At 35.0% G+C, this 22383-nt stretch overlaps 2 protein-coding genes across 3 annotated transcripts; both read left to right on the top strand.

Moving 5' to 3' along the window:
* The first annotated feature begins 507 nt into the window (after nt 1–507).
* Nucleotides 508–14598, top strand: LOC104249544 (carotenoid 9,10(9',10')-cleavage dioxygenase 1-like). 2 transcript variants are annotated; one of them, XM_009805984.2, is made up of 13 exons: nt 508–690; nt 3579–3719; nt 4524–4629; nt 11297–11562; nt 12155–12337; nt 12475–12553; nt 12667–12748; nt 12839–12901; nt 13005–13143; nt 13434–13743; nt 13822–13880; nt 14054–14161; nt 14271–14598. In XM_009805984.2, exons 1-13 carry the CDS (start codon nt 583–585, stop codon nt 14379–14381), a joined length of 1755 nt encoding a protein of 584 aa, XP_009804286.1. In that variant the 5' UTR covers nt 508–582; the 3' UTR covers nt 14382–14598. The 2 variants fall into 2 exon arrangements, with proteins under 2 accessions (XP_009804286.1, XP_009804285.1); XM_009805983.2 differs by having other exon boundaries at nt 14006–14161; nt 14271–14596.
* A 2729-nt stretch (nt 14599–17327) lies between these two features.
* On the top strand, nt 17328–21055 carry LOC104249545 (carotenoid 9,10(9',10')-cleavage dioxygenase 1-like). Its single transcript, XM_009805985.2, has 12 exons — nt 17328–17432; nt 17527–17667; nt 17854–17956; nt 18397–18659; nt 18763–18942; nt 19070–19148; nt 19253–19334; nt 19446–19508; nt 19603–19741; nt 19842–20130; nt 20221–20417; nt 20634–21055. The coding sequence occupies exons 1-12, from the start codon at nt 17328–17330 to the stop codon at nt 20736–20738; spliced, it is 1746 nt and encodes a 581-aa protein (XP_009804287.1). The 3' UTR covers nt 20739–21055.
* Nucleotides 21056–22383: the final 1328 nt, after the last annotated feature.

Genomic DNA, 22383 nt, shown 5'->3' with positions numbered 1-22383 from the left:
AAAATTGAGCTGAAAACATCTAACACTTCCTTTCTCTCTCCTTCCCTCAATCGAAAAGAAAAACAACCGACAGTTCATTCATGCTAACCTGTAATAGTCATCTCAGATTTACTCTTAAAGATTGCTAAAAGTTACTCAACTAAAACTAGCATTCAGTAATTCAATAAAAAAACGAATGTCCCAAATGTACCTTATCATAACTACTATGCAGAGGAGTGGAGCTACTACTAAAACAAGCTATAAGCTCCTCAGTAAATTTAAAATTCATAAACTTCAATTTGACCTATCCTCGGTAAATTTAAAATTCATAAACTTCAATTTGACCTATGCTTGTAACGTCAAAAGACACCGTCAACTAGTGTCTGGTCATATTAGTTGTTAGCAATGTCACTTTTTATTGTGCAACTGATCCATAACGCAAATAGTAGATGTCTCTTTAGATGGAGGTATGATGCTCTATCTATAAATATCTCTAACTCTTAACACATTGTCTATTTCTTTTCCTTGTTTGCCCTTTTTCGGCATTAAGACATATAGTACATAGTGTTGCATTATTATTATTATTTCTAGCTTGGAAGAGAGATGGCTGCTTATAGTTATGCACTTCAAGTGAACAAATGCTCTTTGCAAAGGCCTTCACTTCCACACAAAATTGAGCATTTCAGTAACCCACTCTCAACTAGTTTCAAGGTAAACTATCCTCTTGGTTCAACATTTTTTGTGACGTTCTTTCTGGATAAGCTTTATTCATCATACAAACTAGTATTCCTTTTTGTCAATAATATTACTACTCTCTCCATTCCGTTTTATGTGATTCAATTTGACTGGTATAAAAATTAAGATTTTAAAAAAACCTTGTATCTAAATTAAGCTATAAATATTTGCATGACTACAAATCATCTCATTAAAAGTAAAACAAAAAATTATGTATTTTAATAATATTTAGAGCACCATAATTTAGTGCTATATAAAAAATTATAGCCAAAATAATTAATTTCAAACTATGTATTTTAATAACTTTTTAGATGTCTTGACTATTTATTTCAATTGTATAAATCTTTATTTTCAGGTCAAATTCAAAAAAAAAAATAACTAAAACTTTATTATTTTTAGCCAAATGATTAAATAATGTAGTTCTATCCAAGTTTTATTGTAAATTTTATTCGAAAAAAATTATCTAAAAAAGTAACATACTTAAAAAGATAAAAATATATTTTATTTTTTACAAAAGATGCTACATATACAAAAAAAATCCACGTGGCAGGTGAGTGCACTCACACTCTTTACCACATCAGCGTCCAGGGGGTAATGGCTCTCAAAAGGCCAAGTTGGAGGATAATTAAGATCACGAATAATTTAAGATTATAACTAATAATTCGTGACAAGTTTAGGGGGTGTTAAAGGTATATTGGCAAAGAAAAATGAATCATACTATTGAATAGAAATAATACTAGTACTATGTCTTTGACACATTTTCGAGGACATTAATTAAGTGAAAAAACATTAAAGCAACTTGGTTACTCTGACTAACTTATTTCACTAGTCACGTATCACACTGCATAGCTATTATTATAGGTTAGCCAATATGGGGCCATGACTATTCCTGCTCGGCATGTACTGTCCAGATTCTCTGTTAGTCATTAGTGCCACTGTGCTCAGCTAGATCTCCGAGCTCTCGGCCCACTCCTCAACCAAGTTAAGGCGATGCAAAAGAGCTGTCTTTATTGTGCTGGAGTGCTTACACATTTTTTTCTTACTCTTTCACTCTAATTTCAAAATTGTAACTTATGGTCTGTTTGGCCCAGTTCTCCAAGTAAAAAGCATTTTTTTTAATTCTAAAATTGTACTTTTTTCTAAAATTGTAGTGTTAGGCCAAGCTTTTAGAGGGAAAAAGTACTTTTGAGTCGAAGCAGAAGCAGTTTTGAAGAACCAGAAAAAAATAGTTTTGCTCTAAGAGTGTTTTTTTGAAAAACACTTTTCAAAAAATACATTTAGAGGCACTTTTTAAAAACTTGGTCAAACACTAATTGTTGCTCAGAAGTGCTTTTCAAATAAATTAGCCAAACACAAATTGTTTCTCACCAAAAGTACTTTTGAAAAAAGCATTTTTGAGAAAAAACACTTCTCAAAATAAGCTGATTTTTGCAATTTGGCCAAATATACTATCTGTTAGGATCGAAATGAATCAGGTGTCATGCGGAAGCTAGTAAAGTAAACCTTGAACAACGATAAGTCCGACAACAAAAGAGAAATCTACCAAAAGAGACGCAAACATATAACGTGGTTCGGTCAATTAACCTACATCCACGACGGAGATGAGCAATCCACTGTATAAAAGAGAGTACAAAATATAGAGAGAACAACCTCACGAAGAGGCAAACACAAGTGACACAATAACACTTGTCTCGTAAAGTTCTCCGCCTAAACACGACTCTCAAACCCCATATGGCCACATTATGGATGCTGCTGAATGAGAAGGACGGATCTTCAATTGATAGAACTTCAAATATTTTCCTACAAGAAAATGGATTAGCCAAATATGAAAGAATTATATTTTCCTTCTAGGAAAAGAAAAACTCAATTATAGTAAATATATTGTCCTTTCCATCATTAAATAGGAAAACTAATTATAATAAAAAAAACCAGAACAACACCTAACACTATCAATCCGGTTAATTACATATCCAATTAGTTCTGATCCATGCAAAAAATTCGACATTCCATTTTCTAAAACTAACACTATTATGTCATTTGACATACAATAATTTTTTATGCTTATTACTTATGAATTTGCACCCTTGAGTCCGTGGATTTTATTAACTACATACTACTCTTATATATGTAACAGGTTAGAAAAATTACAAATAGGTAGATGTGTATATTTAGATAAAACGTATGCAGGGGCGAATATACACCTTCGCCAAATGGCTCGTCCAAACTCAGTATTTTCAACATAGAGTATGATGTATATGTGAAAATCTACTAAAATTTCAATAAATATTTGATATGAACTTATTATTTTAGAAATATAACAAATTAAATACCAAAAACCTCAAAACGCAAGTTAAAATTATGTCGATCGGTCCTTGAAAGTATGCATTTGTATGTCAAACGGTGGTATGCATATACTGTAATAAAGTTTACAGTCCCTGCTCACTTCACCTCGGACCTAATAAACAAAAAAAAGAGTGAATACGTCCACAACCAAATCCCCCTAACTACTGACTTCACCTCCGCGTTTTGCTTTCTATGGACACAAAAAAGACCATGAATATGTATGTAGTACAAGAAGAATTAATTCAAATAGTCTGTATACCTAACCACTTAAATTAAAAATAAACCACGGGTGCATAATATGTGTATAATAATGTATGATCAGTGTACAATATATATATATATATATTGGTTATAGGAAAAATAAACAGTAAATCCGATTGGCTATTTGTACGAAGATTCCGTTGTATAATTAGCTAAGATGGGTCATTGTTCTCAAATCCTTTTCTGGGTTATTGTTATCAAATTGACCACCTAATTTGCTAAAGACAAGCTCATAACTTGCATCATTTGGACATGAACAGCCATTATTGAGGGACTTGGATCAGTTTCCAAATATTTCCGTGGACGTTACAAAAGCTATCAAGGAGACTTCTTGCAAATTATTGGACGCTTTTGTTGACTTCATATTTGAATTCGCTGACCAACCATTACTCCCGTCTCAGGTAATTTTCCAATGCCAATATCCGCTGTTAAAAAAAGAAGAAGACAATTGCAACTGTAGCTTCCAGTCATGACTCATGTGCTTCTTTTTTCATGTTACAGATAGATTTCTTTTTGCATTTCAACATATGAGCATTTTTTTACATGATATAAAAAAATATTTGTTTTATTTAAACAAAAAAAATATTTTCTTTTCATTGAAAAAGTATTTTCTTTTATTTCAACAAAATGGATATTTTCTTTTCAGGATGTAGAAAAAGTATTTTCTTTTATTTCAATAAAATGAGTACTTTATTTTCATTCTGTAGAAAGTGTACATTTTTTTACAACAACAATAAAAAAGAGTATTTTCTTTTTAGTTATGGAACACAAATTTTAACGTTATTTTGGGTTAAAAAATAAAGTAACGCATTAGTTTATTTGGGTTTGTGTGAATTTTAGAAGAATAATTAAATTCTTTGAAGAAAATAGATTTTTGAAAACGTTGGGTAGTTGGGGGTGGTTGCGAGCAAGGAAATATGAGGACTTTGAGGGAGGAGGGGATGAGGAGAGTAGCATACAAAAATATTTCCTTAAAATAATATTTTCTACTCTTTAATCAAACACTAGAAAATATTTTTTGGAAAAAAAAATTTATTCACCAAACAAACAATGAAAAATAAATCATAAAACCACTCATTTTTCATGAAAATATTTTTCGTGAAAAATATTTTGCTTCGTACTAAACAAATCCTGTATCTTCTAACTTTGTTTCTTAGCACAGGAGGGATTTTTGAACCACTAATATATGCAATTAATTTTCACAGCGTAATTTTGCACCAGTGGAAGAGATCGGAGAATCTACATTGTCAGTAACTAGAGTTGAAGGAACGATTCCGGATGATTTTCCAGAGGGTGTTTACATAAGAAATGGTACGTAGTCCTCGGATTCATTCTGTGTTGAAACCATCCATATATATATATATATATCTTTGTACGGATTGACAATATGCCATTTAGGGAAAAAGTAATAAAAAAGGAAAAAGATGAAAAAAGAAAGTTTAATCCCAGACTTCTGCTGTAGCAGCTATAGACTTTTGATTTTCATCACTCATAATCATTGAAATGCCTCATTGACCGTAAGTAAAGGGTTCATTAGCAAAATCTGGCTTCTTGCTTGAGCATAGAAGTCATTCAATCCCATAAGAAATTGATACAACTTTTGTCTCTTCATAAAGGCAACATAATCTCTAGATTTCTCACAGTCATAGGACGCTGGTACTAATGCCTCAAATTCATCCCAGAGGTCCTTCATTTTAGTATAATAGACTAAAACAGAGGAAATGCCCTGGTATAATGTTGCAATCTCTTTGTGCAAATTGAAAAACCTAGAGCCTTCTACCTTATTAAATTTCTCTCTTGGATCTTCCCAAACAGCTTGTGCACTAGCTCTAAATTGTTCGGAAAAAAATAATATTCTGCCCAGGAATAATATCCACGATAAATAATAATATACAAGAGAGTAACAAAGGCACCAAATCTTTTGGAGTAAAATACAATACCTGAGCGGAGCAATATTACCATTATAATATTACAACTTAGTAGTGTCAAGAGACTACTACAACTTCGAAAGAAATAACACTCTTTATTTTAAACACTACAATATTACTCACACTCACTATTTATCTCACAGACTACAATATGTGGATTACTCTCTCTAACTTCAGTTACTTCTCTCTCGTTTTGTTGTGTTTACAATGAGAAATGCAGCTGCTATTTATAGCAGTAGATGGCCACCCAAGGAACCAATCAGGTTGTTTGGTTTGTGTTGCAACGCCCAAAATCGATTCCAAATTGGTTTTACAAATTGTTCTGCAGAGCCCACCATTTGCCTTTCTTTCAACCAATCGCTATTTTTTCTTTTTATTTTTCAGTTATTATTTGAGGACTGAACCCCACAAATCTCTCCCTTAATTTTGATTTTTTTCTTCATTTCATGTCTTGATCTCAATCTCTGAAAATCTTCAAACTTGAGAGGTTTGGTAAAAAATATTTGCAACTTGATCATGAGACTTCACATATTTGAGCTCGACTTTCTTATTGGCAATGCATTATGATGAAGTGATACATTGTATCTATATGCTTGCTTCGATCATGATACACTGGATTCTTGGCAAGTGCATGTTCGGATTTATTGTCAATACAAATCTCTGTAGCTTTAATTTGTGGTAAATTGAGCTCTTTCAATAATCTTCTCAGCCAATTAGCATGACAGGTACAAGATGTTGCTGCTATATATTCAGTTCCACAAGTCGAGAGAGTAACAATTGATTTTTTCTTTGAACTCTAAGAAATAACAGAATCGCCCAAGAAAAATACAAAACCAGATGTACTTTTTCTATCATCAATATCTCCCACATAATCACTATCACAAAATCCCATAAGATTGAAATCACTAGAAGAAGAATAAAATAACCCAAAATCAATCGTACCTTTTAGGTAGCGAAGAATTCTTCTAGCGACTTTTAAGTGAGTGGAGCTAGGAGCTTCCATGAAGCGGCTTACTACTCCAACTGCAAAGAGTATATCTGGCCTGGTACAAGTCAAGTACCTTAAACTACCCACAAAACTTTTGAAAAATGTGGGATCCATCTTTTCTCCTTCATCAAACTTGGACAATTTTGTTCCACTTTCCACCGGTGTGTTCACGGGGTTGCAATCGAGCATGTTGAACTTCTTCAATATCTCTTTTGTATAGCTTTCTTGAGAGATGAAAATTTCACCATCTGCTTTACTTCTAGGCCCAAGTAATATGACGTGAGCCCTACATCTGTCATCTCGAACTCACAGGACATATCTTTCTTAAAAGCTTTAAACAAACTTGGGTTATTACCCGTGAAAATAAGATTATCAACATAAAGACAAATAAGTAAGATATCTCCATTAATATGAACTTTAAGGTAAAGAGCATATTCATAGAGACAACGAGTAAACTCATTGTCGTGAAAATACTTGTTGATGCAACTATTCCATGCTTGTGGGGCTTGCTTTAATCCATATAAAGCTTTCTTCAACCGCAACATTTTATCTTCATAGTTTTTGACCACGAAGCCCAATGATTGTTCAACATAGACTTCTTCTTCAAGATAATCATTCAAGAAGGCTGACTTGACATCTAGTTGATGATTCTTCCACTTCATTTGTGCCACCAAAAAGATCAGCAAACGAATCATCTTTATACGGGCAACAGGTGCATAGACTTCTTCATAGTAAATACCTTGTCTTTGCTTGTAGCCTTTATCCATAAGTCGTGACTTGTATCTCTCCACATCTCCATCAGTATTCTTCTTTATCTTGTATGCCCATTTCACTCCAATTGCTCGATGACCCTTGGGAAGAGTTGTAACTACCAAGTGTTGTTCTTCTCTATTTACTCAATCTCCTCCTCCATTGCTTGCCTCCACCTTTTAATTGTAAAAGCTTCATCAAAGTTCATTGGTTTACCATCAGCAAAGAGACAACATAAAAAATCAAAATTAGTAACTTCTTATGTGTCCTCATAGAGCTCTTGAATACTCCTTGTCCTTTGCGGCTGTTCATTTGAACTTTATTGAGAAGAGGGAAATGCAACATTGATTGGAGAAGGAGGTGAAGTTGTATCCTGCACAAGTTCCACGGTCTCTGGTTCTTCTTCATCACCAAAGTATGGAAGAAAATCATATGAAAGTTCTTCCTGAGCTTCCCAATCCCATGCCAATTCTTCATCAAATTCAACATCGTGACTTACTACCACCTTGCCACTATTTGGGTTGTATAACTTGTAGCCTTTTGAACTCGTATCATAGCCAACAAACACATGCTTGACACTTCGATTGTCAAGTTTTGCTCTCCCTTGATGTGGCACATGAGCATAGGCTATGCTCCCAAAGATTCTCAGGTGCTTGACACTTGGATTTCTTCCACTCCATGCATCTTGAGGGGTTTGATCTCTAACATTTCTTCTTGGAGACCTGTTGTTCAAATAAATTGCACAAGAAACAGCTTCGCCCCAAAATTCCTTGGGCATACTTTAGCTTTCAGCATACATCTAGCCATATTAAGAATTGTTCAATTCTTTCTCTCTACAACTCCATTTTATTGGGGTGAATAAGGTACCGTTAGAGGGCGATGAATTTCATGAGACTGAAAGAAGTCATTAAATTCTTTTGAAGTGAATTTGCCTCCTCTATCAGACATTAAAGCTTTAATTTCATAGACACTTTATTTCTCTACAAGTACTTTAAAATTTTTAAAAGCAGCAAAAGCTTCAGATTTTTGGTTCAAGAAATAAACCCAAGTCTTTCTACTAAAGTCATCAATGAAAAGCAGAAAGTATTTACTTTTACCAAAGGAAGGTGGATTGATTAGTCCACACACATCACTGTGAATAAGCTAGAGAGGCTTGGTTGATCTTGACATGGCCTCTTTTGGAAAACTCCTCCTTGCATATTTTTCAAGAAGACAAGCTTCACACAATTGATTGGATGGTTGATTGATGGTATCAAATGCACCATGTTCTTTTCTCCCATTGTTTTGAGTGCTTCAAAATTCAAGTGCCCAAATCGTGTGTGCCAATACAATGATTCATCTTGCACATTAGCCTTCAAACACTTTGCATCAATTGTCTTAAGATTCAAGAAAATAATCTATTCTTTTCCATATGCACTTCAGCAATTAGAACTCCACTTTAATCTCTAAGCCAAAGATGCATATTTTTCATGTGGATGTCATATTATTTTTCAAGAAGTTGACCCAAACTCAAAATATTACCTTTTAATTTTGGGACATAATAAACATCTTGAATTAACTTGTGGTCACCATTTTTACAGGAGATCAGAATCGTACATATCCTTTCGATTTGAATTTTTGAGGTATCTCCAAAGGACACATTACCTCTCACCATTTTATTTATCTCCACAAACTTTTCTTTGCATCCACACATATGATTGTTTGCACCATTGTCCAAATACCACGAGCTACAATCATCCATATCTTCTTCCTTGAGTGTCATCAACAACGTTGATTCAACTTCTTCTTTATTGTCGTAAACAAGGTTAGTTTTTTCTTCAATATTTCTACGATATTCCCAAGAGTAATGGCCAAATTCTTGACAATTATGACACTCAATTTTTTATTTGCCATACCTTTGTCCATTATTTTCTTGGTAGTAGTCACGTCCTCTTCCTCCTCTTTGTCCACGAGCACGACCTCTGAATGTTTGGTGGATTTTAACTTCATTGTTTAAGTTGTTACTATTACTTCTTCCTCTTTCATGACCACCACTGCCTCGTCCTCGTCCGTTTCCTCCATAGCTCTTTTCACCTCCATAATCCTTGAAGGATGCTTGAGTTTTAAGAAGTTGCTCCAATGGTACTTCTTGTATCCTCTTGACCTTTTCTTCGTGGGCCTGTAAAGAACCCTCCAATTTCTCCACAATCATTGAGTCTAAATATTTAGACTCCTTAATAGCACACACTATAAAATCAAATTTAGGTGTTAAAGTGCGAAAGATCTTTTCTACCACACGGACATCTTCTATGCCATCCCCGTATCTTCTTAATTGATTTACAACAACCTTCACTTTTGTACAATAATCCGAAATGCATTCGGATTCTTTCATTTTTAAAACTTCAAAATCAGCCCTTAGAGTTTGAAGTTTTACCTTCCTCACCTTGTCAACTCTTTGAAGAGAATTTTGTAAAATCTTCCAAGCTTACTTTGAGGTAGTAGCATCTGCCACCTTCTCAAACATGGCATCATCCAGATATTGGTGGATGAGCGTGAGGGCTTGTTGATCCTTCTTCCTTGTCTTTTCCAAGACATCTTTTTCATTTTGAGGCAAAGCTTCCTCATCATCGAATTTTGCATACCCTCTGTCTACGATTTCTCACACATCTTGGGAGCCAAGAATGGCTTTCATACGTAGACACCATTTCTTATAATTATCTTTTATGAGACGGAAGTACTGAAAAGATAGTGGACCAATTATTCACCATGGCTCTAATACCACGTTGTTGGAAAAAAAATAATATCCCGCACAGGAATAATATCCACGATATATAACAATAACACAAGAGAGTAACAAAGATATCAAATCTTTTGACGGGGTAAAATACAATACTCGAGCGAAGCAATATTACCACTATAATATTACAACATAGTAGTGCCAAGAGACTACTACAACTTCGAAAGAAATAACACTTTTTATTTTAAACACCTCACTATAATATTACTCACACTCACTATTTATCTCACAGACTACAATCTATGGATTACTCTCTTTAGCTTCAGTTGCTTCTCTCTCATTTTGGTGTTTACAATGAGAAATGCAGCTGCTATTTATAGCAGTAGATGGCCACCCAAGGAACCAATCAGGTTGTTTGGTTCGTTGCAAGTTGTAAGATGGCAACGCCCAAAACCAATTCCAAATTGGTTTTGCAAATTGTTCTGCAAAGCCCACCATTTGCCTTTCTTTCAACCAATCACTATTTCTTCTTCTTCTTTTTTCACTTATTATTTGAGGACTGGACCCCACACAAACACCACTCCTCCAACAAGTTGTGGAGTTACTACATTCATTAGCCATGAAAGTACAATTGCATTGCACATCTCTCATTGTTCCCATAGATTTTCACGAAATTTCTCCTTTTTCCATGTTCCTTCTACAAGTCCTAACTTATTCCTCGCAAAGCTATCCTCATAGAACGATTCCATATAGTATAGTTATTCATACCTATTAGTTCAAACGAGATCAGTTGAGCTCCACTCGTATCGGAAGATCGAAGACACAACGGGTGATTGTGAGGCAAATCGACTCCAAATTCTTCGTTAGCTTGAGTACTACCACCAACACTTGCATCTACACATGTAGCAATATTAGTCAAAATATTTTCAACATCGTCTCCCATGGCTACTGCTTCAATTGACGAGAACTTCGTTGTTTGATTGATTGTATGAACTCACAAATTTCACTAAATAGCAATGCGGATCAATAAACGAGACTAGAATTTTCCAAACTAGTTGCTCTGATACCATGTTAAATCTATGGATCTGATGGAGCAAACCCTAGCTAGAAGAGCGGAAGAAAGAAGATTAGCAAAGAAGGAAGAAATGAGAAAAGTGATATTCTGTTATTAACCACCCAAACACTGTACAATCGACTCCTATTTATACCCTTTACAAACTAGTATTTAATCTCTAATTAACGATCATTAAATAGTCTAAACTATCTGTAATATTACCACATCAAGTAAACCCTTTCATAATACAACATTTTACAAAAAAGTAATTACTAAGCGTCTGGACAATATTTGAGTTAAGATTGGAAAAGTATTTGAAGAAGAATTTTAAAAAAAAAAAATTGGAAATTGAAACTTAATTTGTTTGGACATAAACTTCACTTGATTTTTTTTGTGCGCGTGAAAGCTTAGTTAAATATTTTGGGAGGGAAACCCAGTGTTTCAATAACTCGCTTGAAAGATCAAATACAACTCAGTATTTACAAATACTTATAACAATGGTTCACTTATATATATATATATGGTGTGGAGCATTATTGCAGGCCCAAACCCTCTGTTTGGAGGGCTAAAATCGACAAGATCTATATTTGGTGAATCAGACCATATGTGGGTTGAAGGAGAAGGAATGCTTCACGCGTTGTACTTGAAGAAAAATGGAAGAATTAGGGGCAGCTGGAATATATTGTACAAGAACAAACATGTCCAAACAGATACTTACAAAATGGAAAAGGATAGAAAAAAACCAGGTTTTCTTCCTGCTATTGAAGGCGATTCTCCTGCTGTCTTACTGGCGTACCTTCTAAATGTGGTATGTACTAGTAATACTCCAGCAAAAAACCTACGTATACTAAGTTTAGGGCAATTGGGAACAATATTGTAATGTTTGCCAACAAAATCAAGTTGTTGCCTTTTGTTAAAATTTACCACCAATGTTAATTATGGTTGTTGGTAAAAAGTTGTTTCAAACAATACGCCAATATTTTTCAAGGGAGTTAAGTCATATGAACTAATAAACTCGCACTAGAAGAGGTACTTTTATACGTCAAATAAGTTGTGATACATCTACACATTTTAAGGAGAACTGGTTAGATTAGGGTTTACGTTATAATTAAATAAGATATCCATGTCATGTAAATTAAATTTCGTCCTGGTGTTGGATTAATTTTTACTTAAGTACAGGTTCATAACCAATGACAAATTAGCCCAACTCTTTTGTTATCATTTTAGTAGGTTCTCCTGACCCAGCTCATTTTTCTACTTTGCATAGTATCACAGCATAGACTCCTCCAAATGCTTCAGAACCCATTGTATTTCACTCTGCAAGCATATATATGATACTAAATTTAGAAATTTATATGATGGCAAGAGATGATTTGAGCAGTAACGTCTTTGATTTGCAGTTGAGGTTTGGCGTGATAGACAAATACCTGAGCAATACTAATGTATTTGAACATGCAAAGAAATATTACTCAATTGCTGAGAACCATATGCCTCAAGAGATCGACATACATTCCCTAGAAACACTGGAAAATTGGAATGTTATAAGTGGATCTTGGACCAGACCATTCACAAGCCACCCCAAGGTATACATTGATGCAAAGACAAAAACATATATAAGTCATTTATACAATAAAATACAATAACATACTTCTTAAAAGATATCTATTACGTATCCCTACTTAATCCTTTTTTGTTGTGGATTTCTTACATTAATACGCAGAAAGCACCTGGCACAGGAGAACTTGTTGTAATAGGTATTGATGCACAAAAGCCTTATTTTGAACTTGGTGTGATTTCAGGTACCTTATCTCCCTATATATGTTTTTCTTCATATTTAATTGGATTTAATTTGTTAAGAATCAAGATTTCGAACGAAGACCTATGTTTTAAATCTTCGTCAACCCCCTTTCAGCTGATGGAAAGAAAATGGTTCACAAAGCGGATCTCATGTTCGATAGGTGTACAGTTTGCCATGAAATAGGAGTCACACAAAGGTAAAATTATTTGCTAATTTTAAAATTATATGATAGTAATTTTTTACTTATCCATAGCTAACTTGGTATCCTATGATCTCAAACATGTAGATACAATGTGATCATGAATTTCCCACTAACTATTGACATAAGTCGACTTGTTCTGGGAGGCTCGTAAGTGTAAATGTTTTTTTCTTTTCACTCGAGATTTACATTGATTTAATGACAAGCCTAGTTTATTAATTACATCTGCTATATATTGTGATTATATATGTAGGTTAATGAGGTTTGAAGAAAACGGATACGCAAGAATTGGTATAATGCCACGCTATGGGGATGCCAATTCCATCAAATGGTTTGAAGTCGAACCTTGTTGTGTATTTCACATCATTAACTGCTTCGAAGATAATGATGAGGTACTTAAATATTTTTATCTTGATTCAAGATGTTTTACCAAGTCTAACTTCTATACTTTTAATATGATTTTCAACACTATCAGGTCACTTGAAAGTAGTTACTTACATGTAACTACCCACAAAAGTAAAATTAGTAACCTAAAAAATATGTCATTTAACTTTGTACATGATGTTAAATTATGATAGTGTAAAAATTGCATTAGGCTGTTAGTGTATAGGAGTTAAATCTTGTTCTATTTTATTTTACGTGAACCAACTACAATATTTAATCGAAATGCTCTTTTGCAAAGGTGGTGGTGAGAGCATGTAGAGCTCGTCAATCAGTTATACCTGGACCTAATTCTAGAGTCAACCACTTTGAGAAATGGTTAAAGGGAAGAAGTTCCAAAGATGAAAGAATTGAATTCACCAAAGAATCAACTTTTCCTCGTGTTTGTGAATGGAGATTGAACATGAAAACTGGAGAAGTTAGAGAGAAGAAGAATCTATCTGGTGACGAGTTTGCAATGGAATTCCCTTTGATCAATGAAAAGTTCACTGGATTTAGAAATAAGTTTGCTTATCTACAAGTTGTTGAGTCAACAGAAATATCTGGCTCAGGTATAAATTTCGACAGCCTTGTTACTTTTCTTGGAAATAATTAGAGCTTGTGACTCATAATACTATAAATTTTAACAGGATTCACAAGATTTGGAGGAGTAGCCAAGCTTCATTTTGAAGAAAAAAGAATCCCTACGGTAATTATTTATGTATACTATACAATATAATATAGAGAGGACAAAAAGTGCTAGTACTTTCATATACTAATTAATCTATTTCCGTGACCAAATTTTTTGACTTTGGAATTGGGAAATATATATAGGAGGAAGAAGATGAATTGATTAAAGCTGAATATCACATGTTGCCGCAGAACACCTTTTGTTCTGGAGCTTCCTTTGTTCCAAAACCTGGAGGCGTCGACGAGGACGATGGTTCGATCATCACATTTACGCATAATGAAAATGAAAATATTTCTCAAGTATGTAAAAATTTGCTTGACGAGCTCTTTTTTTCTTTATATATTTGTGAAAATACAGTACTGGAATTGAAAGCTAATTAATCCACGCCTATTAATTTCTTTGTTGCAGGTTTATATAGTTGATGCAAAGAAATTTACGAATGAGCCAGTTGCCATAATCACATTACCAAGTAGGGTGCCATACGGATTTCATGGAGCTTTCATGCCATTAGAGTCTTAGTATTTACATCACTCAAAAGCTTGTCAGTATATATATAGTATTTTCTTTTTGTATTTTTCAAACCTATTTTAGAAACACTTTTTTTGAGCTGAGATTCTATCATAAATAACTTCTCTGCCTTACACAAGGTAAAGATAAGGTCTGCGTACACCCCCATCTTGTAAAATTCTGCTGCGTATGTTACTGTTGTTGTATGGTGTTGCGACTAAAAACACCCACGCAAGTGTACGCGATCGTCAAGTAGTAAAGTAGTGAGTAGAGTATCGTTCCCACGAAGACTTGTGATTAACTATTGACTGATTCAAACTCAATTAACTTATTGATTCAAGAGATTTTTCACAAAATATAGAAGTCACTAATTTACTACCTAAAGCTATCAAGCAATGAATTAACTAGAAATCAACCAAACAAATAGCAATTTCATATAACAATCAGTAGGAGAGAATATTCCAGGGTTACGGGTTAGCTAACAATCGTGTTGCGTTCTTGGCTTAAAATGACTAATTGATTTATCTGGGTTGTTGATTGACAGGGTTGATATTGCTCATAAGAATCTGTCGAATTCTTACTCGCCTATTCAAGCTAACTTAATGCCTATATGTCTATGGAATTAAGATTAACAAAAATGCATTTATACTTCCTGTATTTCAACCAAGCAAGACAATTAGGTATATGTCTATCCTAATTGCAAATCCGTTCCCCGATGCCCGGGTTCAAGAACTTGCTCTATTTAATTCTATATGCAATCTAGAATTCCCACTTTCCAGTTCAACTCTAGATTCGTAGATAGTATTTCACTATTAGCCACTCAGCAAAATAATTGAGAAAAAGAATTAAATAAACAACCAAATATGATAAAATCAACTTCGTCAAATTAAACTTCAAACATCAACATTCATGTTTCACCCATGACCCTAGAACAATAGGGTTCTTAGCCACGCATGCTCATAGTAACAATTTCAAGTAATTCTCAAGAATACATAAAAATCAATAAAAGAAGGAAAAAGTAAGAACTCAAGACGAATTCCGTGGTTCCCAAGCTTTGTCGTGGTTTTTTCTCCTTTCCCAATATGTTAGATGACTTAAAAGAGGTGTTTTTGGCTTATATATTGCGTACAAAAGTCGTGAGCCAAAGTTCTCCTAATCCTAGTCCGAATCTGCTTCAGGGATTAATGTTGGGATGGATGCTTCAGATCCACCTTGTCCTGCGCTTCTCAGCTTCGCATGCTAGGGTGGATGCTTCATCCACCCTTTGTTCCTCCATCTCAGCTTTGTCCAGGTTCGGATGCTATGGAGATGCTATGGGCCGACTTCACTGCTAAGGGGTGCACCAAGTAACCTTCTTCCTAAGGTTGGAATCACCTCTTCTCCTCTAGTTGGAGCATCTTTTCTTCATATTTTGCACTCCAAACACCCTAAATTATCACACACAACTCCATTAATCATAAAACCAATAATTAAACCATGTTGGGTATTTTTTACACCAAATAGCAACAAAAAGCGATTAAAATATGGGTAAAGTAACATCAAAACATATAGAAATATGTCCAACATCATATGGACTTCACGAGAAGGTTTCAGCAATGAGTACAAGAACCATTTTTGCATGAAAAAAATATGCTAGTGTAATCAATTAATTGAAAGTCCACATAAATTTTGTCTACAGCTAAGATGCTAATGACGAATCTTCCCCTAGTTAGATGCTAAGATTATAAATTGTAATTTTTGTACTAATTCTTCTTTATGTGATGTAATGAAACTTTTATTGACATTGTACCTAATAAAGCATATGTAAAGTGCGATTAAGAAATTTAGTATATATGCAGTTCCAATTATGGATGGGAATCTATTTTGGTATATACTGGTTGGTTCCGCTGGTAATTTTATTGTTTGGCTTTTAATTTCAATTATATATATACTATGCTTAATTAACTTGCGTTTAATTTAGTTTCTAATTTATATAATCAGGTAACATTCAAATTCATTTTTCAATTTAAACTATTGATTAATATGTAAATTTTCCTCTTAATGAATCAGTTGTAAGAATTTATTTTTTTCCAAAAAACATAGTCGCATCGCGGATATGAACGTTAAAATGTCAATTTAGGCTTGGATATTGAACATTTTGCTCTAGCAAATTCAGCTGAACTTAGCTCAACTCCCTTCAAATATTTTATTTATTTGATATTAATAAATAGGTAAACGTTTGCGGCTTTCCAAAGAAACAAAGACTAAACTCCACCTTGCACCCACCTCATTGTTGTCCTTTACCACTCGTATAAATGCATAGGCTAAATTCTTTTTTGGCCTTACATATGAATCCTATACTTTTGTTCCGATAAATTCATAATTACAATCACAATGATGTAGCCTTAGCCAATAAGCACTTAATAATAGGAATATGCCACATCTAGTGTAATCAATGATGTAGCCTTAGCCAATATCCATCTTGAGAACCAGAAACGATGCAGTTGTCAGACGCTATACATATCAGTAGTTGGCTGGTCTTGTGTGCTTGACTAACAAATAAAAAGATTTTCAAAAGTCACTTGATCATTAAACAAAGTAATTAAAAGAAATATGTGGTATGGTGGAATGGATGAGATCCTTTCATTCTTAATCAAATATCTCGAATTTGAGTTCATGAGATAGAGAGCACCTCCTCTTTAATAGCCCGTACGCAATACGAATCAGGATTAATCAGGTTAGTAAATTCCGGACACTAATGGATAGTGAATAAAAAAAATACTTGACAGTAACTTGATAATTTTAAATTCTGAGAAATGTCATTTCCAAAAGATGCTTTTATCCCAGGAATTGGATCCTCATTGTTTACGCCTGTCTTCTTCAAACTATAAATATCCTCTCATTTATGCCAAAAAGTTACACGGCAAGTTATTTTTTTAACAGTATTACTAAGAGGCAGTGATAGAGAGGGTTAGGAATATGGCTTTTTGTAGTTACACATTTCAAGTAAATTGCTCTTATCAAAGGCCTTCTATTCCAAGTAAAGTTCAGGACTTGAAAGTCTCAATCTCATCTGCTTTGAACGTAAACTTCCCTCTAGTCCTTGTGCAAAATTTTTACTATATATCATTCTTCAAAAGAAAATCTTATATTGCTTGGTTTTGAATTGATGAAACAGCCATTATCGAGGGACTTGCTGCATTTTCCAATTGTTGCTGCGGACATTCCAAAAGCTATCAAGGAGACTTCTTTCAAATTATTAGATGCCTTTGTGGACTTAGTATTTGAATTTGTTGACCAGCCATTACTCCCTTCTCAGGTATGTCCATTAATTAATTACCAGACTCAGTTCTTGAAGCGTCTATCATAAACAGTCTTTATACCTTCACAAGACTACCCTCTTCAGACCTCACTTGTAGAACTAAACTGCGCATGTTGTTGTTGGTTGTTGGTTCTTGAAAATTAGCTACTTGTTTCTGTTCACTAATGTAATTAATTTTTATAGAGTAATTTTGCACCAGTAGAAGAGAATGGAGAAGCTGTCCTAGTTACTACAGCGGAAGGAAAAATTCCGGATGATTTTCCAGAGGGAGTTTACATAAGAAATGGTAAGTATTCTTACATTTTCACCTCCTGTCCTCTTAATTTTCCTTTTTCCTTTTCCATGATAAGAAAGTTGTGATCAATACATTAATATTAACGATATATGCATAAAGTGTTTGATTTCTACATGGTCGTTGCTCCATGTATCTAAAATTCTATAAGCTGAAAACTGCATACTCACTTTCTGTCTCATTTGGTGTCAGTTTAAATGACAGCTCTGCAAGAAAACAAATTAGACTTTGTTTTATTAATTTGTTAAACATGCATTCTGGTTTTACTTGTTGTCTTCTGATAAATTTGACCAATGTTTGGTTCGTTTGAGGCAACAACAACAAGAACATCAAAGTTTATAACATGCTCATCAGGAGTAAATTTTGATGACTTTAGTTGTAAAAATAGAAAGTTCTTGCTAGACTCTGGTAAACTTAAATAACTCCCTTTGCAGGCTCAAATCCTCTGTTTGGAGGACTCAAATCGACCAAGTCTATATTTGGGAAATCAAGCCATGTTTGGATTGAAGGGGAAGGAATGCTTCATGCTTTGTACTTCACAAAAGAAAAAGGAAGAGGAACTTGGAATATATTCTACAATAACAAACACGTCCGAACTGACACTTTCAAAATGGAAAAAGATAGAAAGAAACCAGGTTTTCTTCCTGCTATTGAAGGAGATTCTTCTGCCATTTTAGTGGCTTACATTTTGAATGGGGTATGATACTATTCGAATAACTATTAGTATCTTAGGAACAAGAAATGAGGTGGATCGATATGATGTGAGAATCTCAGCATTGTTTGTTTTGCGTGCGTTGCAGTTGAGATTTGGCATGGAAAACAAATATCTAAGCAATACAAATATTTTTGAGCACTCAAAGAAATACTACTCTATTGCCGAAAATCATATGCCTCAAGAGATAGACATAAGTTCCCTTGAAACTCTGGGCAATTGGAATATCGATGGAGCTTGGGATCGACCATTCACTAGCCATCCAAAGGTAATTAAGTTCTTAAAAATTGTCAGTGTGTGCGCGCGTCTGTGTAAGAGTACTGTTCAACATCTTAAACTCAGTTTTATCAATTTATTTAGGATTCCTTCATTGTTAACCTTCTTGTTTTATGCAGAAAGCCCCTGGAAGTGGTGAACTTGTTATAATGGGGATATATCCAAGAAAACCTTATTTTGAGCTAGGAGTTATTTCAGGCATGTTACATGCAGTATTTCCTTTTAAAAACTTTTAAAATGGGAATTTAAACTTGTGTACAAATTTGGTAACAATTTGTAAATTAGCATAATCCTATTTTCAGCTGATGGCAAGAAAATGGTTCACAAAGTGGATCTCAAATTCAATAGGTGCAGCCTTTGCCATGAAATAGGAGTTACAAAAAAGTAATATCCTCTTTTTCTTTTTCCTTCAAGTCAAAGCTTTAGATAAAGTTTCAACCTATGATATAATTAAGCTAATGTTTTCACTAATTCTGTAATACTGATTATCCATAGGTACAATGTGATCATGGATTTTCCATTAACCATTGATATAAATCGACTCTTTAGGGGAGACTCGTGAGTACTTTAGTTCATCTGGTTCCATTAATGATGTTGCAAACTAATGAAATCGTTTTGATTACTATATCTTGCTATATCTTCTGGTTTATAGGTTAATAAAGTATGACAAAGATGGATATGCGCGGATTGGAGTAATGCCTCGCTATGGTGATGCTAATTCTGTTAAATGGTTTGAGGTTCAACCCTGCTGTGTACTTCACCTAATAAATTGTTTTGAAGACAATGATGAGGTAATTTTACTTCTGTTTACAACTAAACTTAATTCAACATCTTATATACGAGTGATTGACCAATATAACTTATATGTGATTCCATTTTGTTCGGTAAAAGGTGGTAGTAAGGGCATGCAGAGCTCATGAATCAGTATTACCAAGACAACAAAGTTTCAAAAGTTCTAAGGAGATAAGTTCCATAGAAAACAACAATGAATCTTCAGAAGAACCATTCTTTGTTCATGTTTGTGAATGGAGACTAAACATGAGAACAGGAGAAGTAAAGGAGAAAATTGCCACAACTGAGTTCTCTATGGAATTCCCTATGATCAATGAAAAGTTCGTCGGTCTAAGAAACAAATTTGGTTATCTACAAGTGGTAGATTTAGAAGCTTGCTCTATATCAGGTAACTATCATTTGCACTTCACACTCTTCTGAATTTCTTCCTTTTTTGGTTGTAATGACTATTAATTTGATATTTTGAAATTATAATCAGAAGGATTAGCTAAATATGGAGGGCTTGCCAAACTTCATTTTCAAGAATATGAGGAATTGGTTGAAGTTGAGTATCATATGTTCCCAAAGGGCACTTTTTGCAGTGGAGCAACCTTTGTTCCAAAAACTCAAGGCACTGATGAGAATGATGGTTGGGTTGTCACATTCACACACAATGAAAGTACAAATGTATCTCAAGTGAGTTATCATAAGTATAGCCGAATATAGCGAAGTCTGGTGCACAAAGCATCTCCCATTCACTCAGGGTCCAGGAAAGCACTGCACCCCAAGGGGTGTGATATAGACATACTATCTTAACGATATAATCTTTCCAAAAACTTATGTAGGCTATTAAAATTGATACTTTGCAATTGAAAGGCAATACTAATTTAAGGTGCATAATAATTCATGCAGGTCTATGTAGTAGATGCAAAGAATTTTGCAACACAACCTGTTGCCATATTCACATTACCAAGTAGAGTGCCCTATGGATTTCATGGAGCTTTCATGCCTTTATAACTCAGTGTAATTTATAACATCAGGAGGTCCAGGAGATGGTGAAATTTACTACTATGTGATACTAACAAAAATAGCTTATAGCACATATGTTAGGAGACGAGTAAAGAAGTAGACGGGTCTGAAGAAATAAAGAAGATAGTGGTAGATATTAGGTGTAATTAGTAAAGTGAAAGGACACGTGGACAGTTAGGAGCTGATGACTAAAGAGACAGGATAGACGGTCCAGATTAGTAGATGCATAATAGATCATCGGACGGTCCAAGTTGATTCTCAACCATTATAACAACTAACGAAATGGGGAGAAGGAGTTAGTTAGAATCCGGTAATTTGCCACTTCACTCTCACTACATCTTTTCAAATTCTCTCTTCTCTCTTCTTCTAGAACCTTCCTCACTTTCATTTCTGTTCTTTCAGGTACTCAAGCTCATCAATGGAGTTTAGACCTAGTCTTTAGTTTGTCATAATCATTTGGGCTTAATCTTTCAGTTCCACTGTAATTGTTGATTGAATCAATAAAAAATCCCATTTTGAGTTTCAATTCTTGTTCGATTACAATTTAATATCAAACTAACAAGTCCATTACAATTGATATCAGAGCTGCGACCTGGCCCATTCAAAATGACAGGAGCAGAAACGAGATCGAAGACCACTGATGAAACTATGAAGAAATTGGAATCGCAATTACAAAATTACATGGGAGCAAATGATTCTAAAATGGACGATATGGGTAAGAAGTTGGATAATCTCATGGGGAAACTTCTTTCTTCTCTAAGAGATGTGATAGGCGCCATCACGACCGGTATTTGGGGTCGTGACAAGTTGGTATCAGAGCCTAGGTTACATAGGTCTCGCGAGTCATGAGTCGGTTTAGTAGTGTCTCGCGGATCGGTATTGTGACGTCTGTATTTATCCTCGAGAGGCTACAGAACCTTTAGGAAAAACTTCACATTCTTGAAATTCTTGTCGTGCGAACTTGTTGATCTGAGTACTAAACTTCTGTGGTTCTATTCTCTCACAGATGGTGAGGACACGAGCTACCGGACGGGGTGGACAACCCCCAGTGCCACCAGTTGGGGCCACTAGAGGCCGAGGTCGCAGTCGAGGCTGTGGCAGGGGCAGAGCAGCACCGGCAGATCCACCAGCTGCCCTAGTTCCCGATCAGGTCCCAGTTATGGACGCTGCAGTAGCACTAATGCAGGCACCAGCTGTGCCTATCGTGATTCCAGGCCTTCAGGAGGCTTTAGCTCAGATCTTATCAGTATGTACCGGTTTAGCACAGGCGATTTCAGCTACTACGGCCGCAGCTACTTCTCAGGTAGGGGGAGGCACCCAGACTCCCGTTGCTCGCACACCTGAGCAGGTAGTGCAGGGATTACAGACACCGGGGGCACCTCCAGCCCAGCCGGTTGCACCAGTTCAGGAGTTTGTAGTACCAATTATGCCCGATGATGAGCAGCGTCGACTTGAGAGGTTTGGTAGGCTCCAGCCTCCGTCATTCAGTGGTGCAGAGGGCGAGGATGCCCAGGATTTTCTAGATAAGTGCCAGTGGATTCTTGAGACTAGTGGTGTGGCATTTACCACCTTTCAGTTTACAGGAGTTGCCTTTACTTGGTGGGAGGCGTAGGCATGTTGGTGCAGCGCCCCT

Source organism: Nicotiana sylvestris, chromosome 8 (assembly GCF_000393655.2).
Source record: "Nicotiana sylvestris chromosome 8, ASM39365v2, whole genome shotgun sequence".
Lineage (NCBI taxonomy): Eukaryota > Viridiplantae > Streptophyta > Magnoliopsida > Solanales > Solanaceae > Nicotiana > Nicotiana sylvestris.
The sequence above is the reverse complement of the archived record's forward strand: the minus strand, read 5'-3'. Positions and strand labels throughout refer to the sequence as shown.